Source organism: Petaurus breviceps, unplaced genomic scaffold (assembly GCF_028583685.1).
Source record: "Petaurus breviceps papuanus isolate PSGF00001 unplaced genomic scaffold, PetGlider_PUasm1.0 90925, whole genome shotgun sequence".
In the NCBI taxonomy this organism is placed as follows: domain Eukaryota; kingdom Metazoa; phylum Chordata; class Mammalia; order Diprotodontia; family Petauridae; genus Petaurus; species Petaurus breviceps.
Genome location: NW_027187380.1, coordinates 10,402,028 through 10,415,011, shown reverse-complemented (window position 1 = coordinate 10,415,011; position 12,984 = coordinate 10,402,028). Strand labels below are relative to the sequence as shown.

The 12,984-nt window shown below is 41.2% G+C and overlaps 1 protein-coding gene across 4 annotated transcripts in view; it reads left to right on the top strand.

Annotated features, from left to right (window-relative positions):
• The window catches only part of ERN1 (endoplasmic reticulum to nucleus signaling 1), a 138,043-nt gene that overhangs the window by 102,897 nt on the left and 22,162 nt on the right, over positions 1 to 12,984 (top strand). For all 4 annotated transcript variants that reach the window (XM_069076285.1, XM_069076287.1, XM_069076288.1 and 1 more), the window contains 4 exons: positions 2,241 to 2,319; positions 5,073 to 5,238; positions 10,233 to 10,348; positions 11,708 to 11,896. In XM_069076285.1, coding sequence (XP_068932386.1) covers positions 2,241 to 2,319; positions 5,073 to 5,238; positions 10,233 to 10,348; positions 11,708 to 11,896 — 550 coding nt within the window. The remainder of the gene's footprint in view (positions 1 to 2,240; positions 2,320 to 5,072; positions 5,239 to 10,232; positions 10,349 to 11,707; positions 11,897 to 12,984) is intronic.

Below are 12,984 nucleotides of genomic sequence, written 5' to 3'. Positions count from 1 at the left end.
TTTCTTAGAGGATGATTTCTAGGTTCTTTCTTTGATCTTGGCTTTCAGGTATTCCAATAATTTTTAAATTATCTCTCCTGGATCTATTTTCCAGGTCAGTGGTTTTTCCCATGAGATATTTCACATTGCCTTCTATTCTTTCATTTGTTTGGATCTGTTCAACAGCATCTTGATTTCTCATAAAGTCATTAGCTTCCATTTGCTCCAATCTAATTTTGAAGCAATGGTTCTCCTCAGTAAGCTTTTGAAATTTTTTTTTCCATCTGGCAAATTCAGCTTTTTAAGACATTCTTCTCCTCATTACCTTTTTGAGCCTCTTTTGCCATTTGAATTAGTCTATTTTTCAAGGTGTTATTTTCCTCAGTGAGGCTGTTGACTCTCATTTCATAATTTTCTTGCATGGTTCTCATTTCTCTTCCCAATTTTTCCTCCACTTCTCTTAATCTGCTTCTTAAGGTCCTTTATGGCCTATAACCAGCTCGTATTTTCCTTGGAAGCTTTTGGTACAGGAGTTCTGACTTCACTGTCTTCCTCCTGTTCCATGCTTTGATCCTTTTTGTTCCCAAAATTGGAGTCTAATGTTGGATTGCTTTGCTTGGTTTGCTTCCTTTGCCTTCTAATTTTGCCACACAATATTACTTGACTTTTGGGCTTTTTGCCACAGTAGGACTCCGCCACCAGACAGCGGAGCTTCATTCCAAACGCTAGGGTTTTCTCAGCTGCCAAAGGTATTATTGGGTGCCCTCTCTGAAGCCTCCACACGCTCTGGCAAGCTGGTCACATACCCTAGGACCTCCACCCTAGATTGCAATCCAGATCCAAGCGGGTTAAAGCAAGAGCAATTACCCCTCAGAGTCGTCACTTTGTCCCCCCACCCTCTTGCAGGCCAGGAGCTGAAGCTGCCACATGGCGACCCTTAGTGGCTTCTCGCCCTGGGGGCAAAAGCCGATGCACTCCCAACTACTGAGTCCCAAAGTCCACACTGCACTGACCTCTCACTTTGTCCTGAGCATCTATGTGTTGATAATTCTGGACCACCACAGCTGCTGGTGATCTGGAGTCCCTCCAGCCAGTGATTGGTCAGGCCACCCTGGGGCTAAAACCTTTGGCTCCTGTGGGGCTGGAGTCGGCTCCCAGAGCACTGCGCTGGGAGCGCTCTGCTGGCAGCTTCCTGCGCTGCCAGCCTGCCGGGCTGTCCTCAGCGGGAGGTTAGCTTCTCTGTGTCATTTTGTGGGTTCTATAGCTCCAAAGTTTGTTCAGAGTCCCCTTTTACATGAATTGGAGGTGGTAGGAGCTGGAACCGCATGGAGGTCCTGTTTCTTCTCCGCCATCTTGACTCCGATTCTTCTCTTTATTTTATCTCTAGTGCCTGGCACACCATCAATTCAGTTAAATAAACATTTATTTATTGCCTATTCTGTCAGGCAATGTCCATTTAATGAATGCTTGTTGAAAGTGGAATGTTGGGCAGTTAGAATATCAGCCTTGGAGTCAGAAGGACCTGAGTTCAAATCTGGCCTCAGACATGTATTAGCTGTGTGACCCTGGGCAAGTCATTTAACCTTGACTGCCTCAAAAAAAAAAAGAAAATGGAATGAATGTTAAACTGATTGTGTTTATGTTTGGAGGAAATTATATTTCTTCCATTAACATTCCTTGTCTTCCAACAAATAAACCCCTTCATGGTGTTTACCTGGTAAATGAATCATTTAGAGTGGTGGTATCAAACTCAAATAGAAACAGGCGAAACATACATAAGGATCCCTGAGGGTTACATATTGACTTACAAAACCACATGTTTTTATATTTCTTTTTTTATTAGTGTTGTTTTAGTCATTTTTCAGTCGTGTCTGACTCTTTGTGACCTCTTTTGGGGTTTTCTCAGCAAAGATACTGGAGTGGTTTGCCATTTCCTTCTCCAGCTCATTTTATAAATGAGGAAACTGAGGCAAACAAGGTTATCAAACTTGGCCAAGGTCATGAAGCTATTAAGTGTCTGAGTCCATTGAACTCAGGAAAGTGGGTTTTCCTGACTAAAGACCTGACACTCTAGCCATTGTGGCTGCCTTTTTATTGGTGCATTAACACATTAAAATCAGAGGGAAACTACATTTTAATCAGTCAGACCACATTCAAGAGTGCTGGGTATCACACAGCCTGGAGGCCACGTGCTTGCCACCTGTGATTTAGAGATGCCTAATATTTCTGCCTTTGATCTTCTGTCCCTTTTTTTCTTTTAGGCCCACCCTCTATGTTGGGAGATATTCCACCAGCCTGTATGCCTCCCCATCAATGGTCCATGAAGGAGTTGCTATTGTGGTGAGTCCAGAATCTAATTCAATTCTGACTTTCTTTTTTTTTGAGACTGGGTCTCCCCATCTCACCAAGGTTCCAAGTATGGCAGCTACTCAAAGGCATCATAATAATAAGCCCACATTTACAGAGTGCGTACAGTGTGCTAGACATTGTACCAAGTGCTTTACAATGGTCTCATCTGATTCTCAAAACAACCTGGGAAGGTTTGTTATTTTTGTTGAGTTGTTTTAATCACATCCATCTCTCTGTGACCCCATTTGGGGTTTTCATGGCAAAGATACTGGAGTGCTCATTTCACAGATGAGAAAACTGAGGTAAACAGGGTTAAGTGACTTGTCCATGGTTTCGCAGTCAGTAAATATCTTAGGCAAGATTTGAATTCAGGGTATGTCATATGTTCAGCCCAGTTTCCTACACTTTATCATTAGTATTGCATGAGGTGTATAATTTTATAACAACAGCACCCTGGACCAGCATAGGATACTGACATACCTTTTAAATAGAAGAGAATAGTGTCCAAGCTTGAAGGAAAATTGGCAAGAGATCCATTAATCTCAGAGATTATCCGACCCAACCCCAACAGGAATCATGAGTCCTCTTTAGAATATCTCCTGTCTTTTTTTTTCTTTCAGATGAAAATCTGAGCCCCAGAAAGATAGCGATTCACCCAATAACCCAGAGTAAGGCAAGAGCATTAAGGACAAAAGTTGGGTATCATCCCACTAGGCCAGTGGTGCAACTCATGAAAGATTAAATGTGACCAGGGTAGGTTTAGTGTTTCCTGTTTGATTGGACTGTAATTCTTTGAAGATTAATAATCTTCATATTTCTGTAATAACCAATGTCTGGCAAATTTCAGTTAACTAGAGCACCAGATCCCTAACTCCGCTAGAGTTTAGTGCATTTAGTTCATGATGTCAGCTTGTTATAAAAGTTACTACTTTTTTTTTTTGGAGGCAATCAGGGGTTAAGTGACTTGCCCTAGGTCACACAGCTAGAAAGTATCTGAGGTCAAATTTGAACTCTGGTGCTCCTGATTCCAGGGCTGGTGCTCCATCCACTGTACCACCTAGCTGCCCTTAAGAGTTACTACTTTCACTTGGCAAGACGTGGAAAATTGGAAAAGTCCAGTGTGTTTTACATAGGGATACAAACCTGAAACAAATGAGATGACATATGCAAAATACTTTAAAGCACTGCATAAAGTCTGCCATTACTACTATTTCTGCAGGTAAAGGATTATAGATTTAGAGCCAGAAGGGCTTCAAAGACAAACCCCACACCCACTCTCATTTTGTAGATATGAAAACTGAAGCCAGGACAAGTTAAGTGACTTGATGAGGGTCATGCAGCTAGTATGTTTTTGAGGCAAGATTTGAACTCAGGTCTTCCTGACTGTAAGCCTAGCACTCTATTCACTGTGCCTCCTAACTGCCAGCATTTATGACACTGCCTCTGGAGCTTTTCTTCAAGAGATTTGGTCTCCAGGCTGGCCTGCTTGTCTATGTATGGTGGGAAGGGGAGGAGCAAGCATTTATTAAGGACCTACTGTATCCTAGGCACTGTGCTAAGTGCTTTATAAATATGAACTCATTTGATAGGCTTGTTCTGGTGCAAACAGGCCAGCCTACTGAAGGAAGAGTTTGGTTTTTTTTCATTCGGAGTCCTGGAGTTCTTGACCTTAGTGTTCAAGTTGTGTCAATGCAATAGACAGAGCACTAGCTTTCACATGTGTCTGTGTAGTGTGCTAGGGCTGTTACCATAGTGCTCAGAGAGCAGGGCCTGCAATCAGGAAGACTCACCTGCATGAGTTCAAATCTTGCCTCAGACACTTACTGTCTGTGTAACCCTTGGCAAGTGATTTAACCCTGTTTGCCTCAGTTTCTTCATCTGTGAAATGAGCCTAGGAAAGAAATGGCAAACCGCTCCAGAATCTTTGCTAAGAAAACCCCAAAGAGGGTCACAGAGAGCTGGATGTGACTAAAACACAGCAACAGCCACCAGTATGCAGTGTGCCGTATGTAAGAAGCTGTATGAGGCAGTGAAAAGAGCCCTGGGCCTGAAGTCAGGAAAATCCCTCCTCTGACATTTTTTATTCTCTGTGTAACCAAAAGCCCCAAATCACTTACGTCTCTGGGACTTAGTTCCCCGGCTATAAAATGGGTACAGTCACACCTATAGACATTTCCTGCTAGGGACAAAAAGGAGGTCTGTTTACAAACCATGATGAGAAAGACCACTGGCTGTAGAGTCAGAAGATCCGGGTTTGAATTTCATGTCTGATGCGTATTGCCTTTGTGACCTTGGAGAAGTCACTTATGTTCCTAAGGTCTCAGTTTCCTCCTTTGTAAAATGAAGGGTTTGGACTAGATGTCCTCTAAGGTCTACTCAAATTCCAAGTCTGTGACCCTCTGTACTCTATACATGCCAGATATATCAGATGTGGAAAGAGGTGATAATAGCATTTGACTCTCAGCAGTCCTTTGAAGGTAGGTAGTGGAACCAAGGCTCAGAGAGGCAAGTGATTTGCCCAGGGTCACAAAGCTAGTGTCAGAGCTAAGATTCAAACCCAGAACCCCAAGACTCTTCTGGTTCCAAATCCAGGATCCTTCACCCTCCACTGTATGCCTTTTCAGTTCCCTCAGGGCTTAAAGGGGTTGTAGTTCAACAGTTCACTCTCATACCTTGTGGGTTCTTCATGGGTTCTGCACAACTGTTCCCTAAACCTTGCTTCTGTTCCTCTGCTTTCTTCATAGCCTCGAGGCAGCGCCTTTCCCCAACTGGAAGGCCCCCAAACAGATGGTGTCACAATCAAAAGTAATGAAGAATGTGTGATCACCCCCAGCATAGACCTGAACATTGATTTTGGAATCAAAGGAAAGAATAAACTCAACTACTGGACCAATTATTGGCTTCTCATAGGTAGGAAAGAGGCAATACCTTAGTTTGGTGGTCTCCAAACTTGTTAAGATTGTACATTTCATCAGTCAAAAACATTGGAATACTTTCCCATCTTCTTGTCTGTGTGTCTGTCTATCAGCCTATTATCTATAGCTATCAATCTATCTTTCAATCGATCTGTCTGTCTGTCATCTATAAACATCTACTTAGCTATATCTATCTTTCTATCTTATTGCCTATCTATCTAACTTTCTTGGTTTTTTCTTCATTGTCTTTTAATCTGTTGTCTCTCATCTATATCTAGATATCATCTATCTATCTTTTTTTGGGGGGAGGATAGGGTAAGGCAAGGCAGTTGGGGTTAAGTGACTTGCGCAAGGTCACATAGCTAGTAAGTGTGTCAAGTGTCTGAGGTCGGATTTGAACTCAGGTCCTCCTAACTCCAGGGCCAGTGCTCTATTCACTGCGCCACCTTAGCTGCCCCTGTCTATTGTTCATCTTATCTAATTTTATCTATCTATCTATCTATCTATCTATCTATCTATCTATCTATCTATCTATCTAATCTATCTATATCTTTCTATTCGTCTATCATCCATACCCATCTAATCATCTATCTATCCAACATTCTTTTTAAAATTTATCTTTTTATCTATTGTCTATCACCTCTGTATCTCTGTTTGCCTGTCTTTCAGTCTATCAATCTCTGTATCTTTCTACTGTCTGTCATCTCTCTTCATCTCTATCTATATATCTTTCTATCATCTATCATTTATACCCATCCATCCATCTAGCTATCCAACTTACTTTTTTCCATTCTATTTGTCACCTATATCTAAGCTATCCAAATCTCTCCATCTCTACCTTCTTTCTTTCTTTCTATTGTCTGTCATCTATAATCTCACTTTCCACATCTATTTTCTATCATCTTTATCTATCTCTAGACACACATTTACAAATATTGTTATATTAATGTACATTATAAAGTACATTATATATATGTACATTATAAAGTGTATATTAAAATAAGAATGTTTTACTACAGTCTAGAAACAAGATTTTTAATTATTTAAAATTGCATTTATCAACAGCACAAAAAAAATCTTTTTTGTTCTTGAATGTACTTATTCTTTTATAGTGGAAAATGTGTATGTATTAAAGGATTGAACAGAATTATAAATTATAATTGTTTTTAGTAACTAATTATTCAGTTAATTTGATTAGCGTAGCTGACCAAGCAAGTAAATGTATTTTTAAGGTAATTTTTTATTGAAAGTTATCAAAAATAATAGTCAAACAATTGGTCACAATATAAAAATAAAATATACCAAACAATTGATCATAAAGGCCATTGAACACAGCAGCTTTTCACCAAGATGCAGCATTTTGCATGTGGCTAGCTATTCACTATACACTGTGCAAAAAACAAAAGAGCAAAAATACATCATGTCACATTTCAGCTTAGAAAGTTTTCAATGTAAATCCATTGCTATCTGGATGTTGTCATATATTAAATCCTTGGCCATGTTTGGATATTTAGTTGTGTTTTTATATGAGTTTGTGGATCAGTAGAAGACCAGCTTGGTTTATCATAGAGCATACTGGAAAAGGGAATAAAATACAGGGTGTCTCAAAAGTCTTAGAGCAGTTTAAGCTTTACTAAGTTAAAAGGCTGCACTAAGACTTTTGGGACATCCTGTATAGTAAGACTGGGAAAGTAAGCTGGTGTCAGGTGGCATAGAGCTTTAAATGTTAAACAGAGAAGGATCTATTTGATGCCAAAGGTGTCAGGGAGCCTCTGAATTTTATTTCAGGGGAATAGGGAGGAGAAACTATGTGACATGGTCAAATCTACCTTAAGAAGAATTTGGTAGGTATATAGAGGATGGATTGGAATTGGAAGGGACTTGAGGCAGGAGGGATAAATGGAATGTCAACAAGCATTTACTGTTCAGAACTTACTATGTGTGAGGTACTAGAGGCAGCTAGATGGATCAGTGGATAGAGTACCAGATTTGGAGTCAGAAAGACCTGAGTTCAAATGTGGCCTCAGACACTAGCTTTGTGAGCCAGGGCAAGTCATTTAACCTCTGTTTGCCTTAGAAGGCCACTAGGTGTCTCAGTGAAATAGAGCACTGGGCCTGGAGTCAGGAAGACTGAGTTCAAATCTGCCCTCAGGTACTGTGTGACCCTGGATAAGTCACAACCCTGTTTGCCTTAATCCACTGAAGAAAGAAATGACAAACCACTCCAGTATCTTTGGCAAGAAAACCCCATGCACAGTATGGTTCACAGGGTCACAAAGAGTCAGACATGATTTAACAACAACGGGGGTAGAAAGAAAGGCAAAACCATGGCCTTTTACCTTATGGAACATCTGTTATAATGGGAGAGGCAACATGTAAATAACTGTACATACAAGATATACAGTGGAGGAAAGGCACTGGGGAAGGGGGCAGAGATGGGGAAAATCCTCCTGTCAAAGGTGGGATTTAAGCTGGGTCTTGAAGGAGTTAGGGCAGCCAGGAGGCAGATGGGAGCAGACAGAGCAATAGCCCAGGCAACCAGGGTTGTAGCTCAGTGAGTAGACAGAAGGGGCTAGATATGAGAGGGGTGTTAGGAAGTGGAAGATTTATCAACTATTTGGATATGTGGGGAGAGTGAAAATGAGGAAACAAGGAAGACACCAGGATTCTTATCTGGAAGGGTGGTGGTGCCCTCAGCAGAAATGGAGATGTTTGAAAGGGGGGTGGGTTTGGGGAGGAGAAATCATGAAATGAGATCTGCCATACAGACTATTATACATCCTTGCCTGTTCATCCTGTGTGACTCAACCCAAAATGGAAAGGGAGGAGAGGACTTTTACTCATTGGTCATTGCCCTTACCTGCCTGGGGTGGGGGGTGCCCATCACAGAGTGAGGGGGGTGGGGCTGGTCATTCTGGGAAAGGAAGGGGACCTGGTGCAGCTGATATTTAGGTTCTAACTGCCCTGAGGTTGGGAGCTTACAAGAGTGGTGAGTGGGAAGTATTGGGTAGTCACAAGTGATTATATGTATGTATGTGTATATGCATGTATGTACGTGGTTATGTGTGAGAGAAGCCTCTTGACTGACTGTGGAAGGGAGGATGAGATGAAACCCATTCTCCCATTTTCTGATTTGGGGTCATCCAACCGTCCCCTTCCTTCAAATTTGGACTTTACTGTTTTAGTTTAGGTAGTCCCATACTGACCTCTGGTGGACAAAAGCAGACTTACAGACCCTCTGTAGGGTGGTTCCTGGACATTCAGAAAATTAGAGGATCAGTCAAAAAGCATTTAAGGCAGGTCTTTTTTTTCCTTTTTCTTTCTTTCTTTTTTTTAGAATTTATTTATTTTTGGTTTTCAACATTCATTTCCACAAGATTTTGAGTTCCAAATTTTCACCCCATCTCTCCCCTACCCCCCACCCCAAGATGGCAAACATACTGATTATCCCTTCCCCCAGTCTGCCCTTTCTTATATCCCCCCAACCCCTTTTAGCCCCTTCCCCACTACTTTCTTGTAGGGTTAGATGGATTTCTATACCCCATTTGTAAGGCGGGTCTTCTTAACCATTTTTGTGTCCATGGATCTCTTTGGCAGTTTGGTGAAGCCTATGACCCCCTTTTTAGAATTTTGTTGTTCAGTCATGTCCTCTTCATGACCTCCATTTGGGGTTTTCTTGGCAAATATACTGGAGTAGTTTGCCATTTCCTTCTCCAGCTCATTTTACAGATGAGAAAACTGAGGCAAACAGGGTTAAGTGACTTGCCCAGGGTCACACAGCTAGTAAGTGTTTGAGGCTGGATTTGAACTCATGAAAAGGAGTCTTTCTGACTCCAGACCTTGCACTCTATGCACTATGGCACCTCCTAGGCTTAACCTTTATTGTCTAACTCCTATTTTAGGGAGAGAATAATGCCTACCCACCGGTGACTTAAAGCCGTTTACCAGGGGTTCTAGTGTCCTTTTACAAACATACCACTAATTAAAGGATTAATCAGAAGCAGAGCTCTAGCCAACTCAAAGGAAGCTCTTTCACTCACTTTCAGGTCTAACACACAGTCTGAAATTGTAGTTTCTTCTCCAACTGCCATTTAGTGGAGGGTGGGGAGGATGAGTTGGAGGTGATTGGAATAAAGAGTCTTCTAACCCAGGAGAGAGAAGAGCTATTATTTGGGCCTCTTTTGATACTTATACTTACAGAATTGCTGAACAAAGTTATCTTTGTCATTGTTGTTCAGTCATTTTTCAGTCATGTCCTTCTTTTTGTGACCTCATGTGGCGTTCTCTTGGCAAAGATACTGGAGTGGTTTGCCAATTCATTCTCCAGCTCATTTTACAGATAAGGAACTGAGGCAGACAGGGTTCAGTGACTTGCCCAGGGTCACTCAGCTAGGCAGTGTCTGAGGCTGGATTTGAACTCAGGGAGATGAGTTGTCCTGACTCCAAGCTCAGCACTCTACCCACTGAGCTACCTAACGGCACCATCTTTGATATTACAGCTGGCAAATAATTTATATCACCTTAAAATATGGAAGGGAGGGATGGCTAGGTGGCGCAGTGAGTAGGAGTGCCGGCCTCCCAGAGTCGGGAGGACCCAGGATCGGTTCTGGCCTTAGATACTTAACAACCACACAAAAAAACTGGCCGTGTAACCTTGGGCAGGTTACTTAACCCCAATTGCTTTAAAAAAAAAATATGGAAGGGAGACGTTTTGTTGAGAGAGTCTTTAATTAAACTACTAAGTCAGATGCTTTATTTATTTGTTCATTAATTTGTTTATTTGTTCCTTCATTCATTTGTTTGTTTGCTTGTTATGAACAAACACAGCAGGATCTTCTACTATATTCTCTACTTCTTAGACCAGAGGTTCTCAAAGTATGGTTCAAGGACCCCTGGGGGCCGGAAAAGTAAAAACTATAATAATATAGTAAAACTATAATAATAGTAAGACATTATTTGCCTATAAAATACTCTTGTTTTCTCCCTCAGGACATCATGAGATCCCCCTATCCGCTTCTACCACAGTCTTGGAGAAATTCCCCAACAAACTGCCCAGACATCGTGAAAACGTGATCCATGCCGATTCAGAGAAGAGTTTTGAGGAGGTTGGTGAATGAAAGACTATGTCAGCACATGTTTTCTGCATATTTGTTATGCATGTAACACTGTTTTAGGTGCAGCCTGGAGCTCCCAGGCTGTTTGGGAAGGGAGACAAGATTTGCAAGGCCCATGAAAACATACCAAAGAACCTAAGGTGGTATCAGATCCAGGGTTAGTTTTGCGTGATGTAGACTTTAAGCGCTGCAGGAGATCAGAGGAGAGGGTGATTGGTAAAGATTGGGACATTCAGGGAAGGCTTCCTGGAAGAGATTAGACTTGAATGATGCCTTGTATATAACTATATAGACAAGACAGAGGAGGCATCCAAAGTAGGGGATGCGACATTTGATAAAAGCAGGTGGGAATGAGGTGGTCATGTTCCTAAGACAGTGGAAAGACAGGCCTGGCTAAAACTGACCTAGCTAAATGCTTGTTGTGGAAAAGCAGGAAATAAAGCTAGATAAGTGGAGAGTTATCCACTGCCAAAACTATATTTGATGTGGGAGGAAATAGGGAGCTATGGAAGGTTTTTGAAGCGGGGAGTGACATGGTAAAAATAGGATTTAGGAAACTTTATCCTGGCAGTTGTAAACCCCATGCATTGAAAAGCAGACTGGGGCCACTGTAGTAATCAAGAGTGAAAAAGCTGGTATTATTCTTCCTTGTCACTGGGAAAGAATAGCAGCTTAGAAAAAACGTTAATAAATAGCTGGCATTTAGATGGCACTTTAAGATTTGGAAAGCACTTTATACAGATTATCCCATCTAGTCCTCACTATATTGGAGGTAAGTGCTATGGGTATGATTATCCCCATTTTACATATGAAGACACTGAGGCCCTGTTATTACTTTGGGTCACATAGCTAGTAAGCATTGGTAGTGAGAATTGAACCCAAGCTAATTTAGCTTCCATCCAGGAGACTTGTGTTTTCAAGGTGTCTGTCTTGCCCATTCTTATCTGCAAATAGTGCTGACTAATCTTAGAAGCTGGCACTCTGCTACAGGCAGAGACTGGAGAAGGTGAGCATTGTTGTGGCTAACACCGGAGTCTAGTACTGGAGCCAATCAATGGCTAGAAAATCTAATTCTTATAATTTAAAAATAAAGGAATGGGGTTAAGTTTTCCTTCAAGAGATGTAAAAGCCCCTAATGCTTTAGGATTCCAGAGCATGGAGTGGATTCATTTATTTTATGCTGTGGAAGTTTCAAGTTTCCACAACCTATGCAGATAGTAAGTAGCCAAGTTTTGGAGGCCCATAAGTTGTCAGAGGGAATTCCAGAAACAAAGTGTCTCGTCATTAGCTCTCAAAGTTTTGGCGCTGGGAAAGGGTTTTTTGCAGTGAAGTAGACCCTCTCTCCTATAGAAGGTTATCAAAATAGTTGACCGGGACACAGAGGAACCAACACCTACCGTTCATCAAGATATTGAATTCACTCGAACCCCAGTAAAAACAGAGGCATCGGTGGACTCCATGTTGAAGGACATGGCTACGATCATCCTGTGTACCTTCCTTCTGATCGGATGGGTCGCCTTTGTTATCACCTACCCAATGGTAAGACTTGTCTCTTTAGGCTCCTCTCTCTCTGCTCGCTTTGCTTTTCTAATTGGAGGTCGATTTGCCCCTTAGCATCAGAGCAATGACTGTTGGTTGCTTCATGGATGAATGAATGAGAGTGAATCAGTCTTAGAGTTAAAAGGTACCTTTCCATCCAGCTTAGTGATCTCTCTCACTTTATTTATTTTCTATATTATTTATCATTTTATTTTTTGACCAATTACATGTAAAAATTTTTAACACTTGGTTTTAAAAAAAATTTTGAGTTCTAAATTCTCTCCTTCCATCCCTTTTCCCTTTATTGAGAAGGCAAGCAATTTGATATAAGTTATTACCAGTGTAGTCATGCAAAACGTATTTCCATATTAGTCATGTTATAAAAGAAAACAGACCAAAAAACAAAAAATACCCCCCCCCAAAATAAAACCAAAGTAAAAAAAAATATGCTATGGTCCATATACAGATTCCATTTGTTCTTTCTCTGCAGATGAATAGCATTTTTCATCATAAGTCCTTCAGTATTGTCTTGGATCATTGTATTACTGAGAAGAGCTGTCATTCACAGTTGATCCTTATAAAATATTACCTCCAGGGACATGTTGTCCATTTCTCCCTGGGCTAACCTGTTTTATTTTGAGGCTTCTCAAATTGTTTGTTTTTTCTTTGTAGGGTAGGGATAGAAATTAGACCTGTAATTTTCCTGTCCCAGGGAACTCCCAGGTAGGGAAAATTCCTGTACCAATACAGGCTGGTCCCTTCTCAAATACTGAGGGTCTTAAAGAATAAAGAGTCTTCTAGAGCACTGAGGGGTTAAGTGGCTTACCCAGGATCCCTCAGTCAATATGTATCAGAAGTAGGGCTTAAAACCAAGTTTTGGTTTCAGGGTTGGTTCTTTAGCCAGTCACCATGCTGCACCCCCCCCCTTTTTTTATATTGAGTATGCCTTTATATTGAATATGCCTCCATTTAACACCTACCCATGAGTCTTAAATGTGTCTTCTGTAGCCACAAAGAGTATCTATTCCTTGTTCCACATAGTGGCCCTTCTTAATTTCTCTAGTGGGGGGGAAATAAGAAGGCAACTC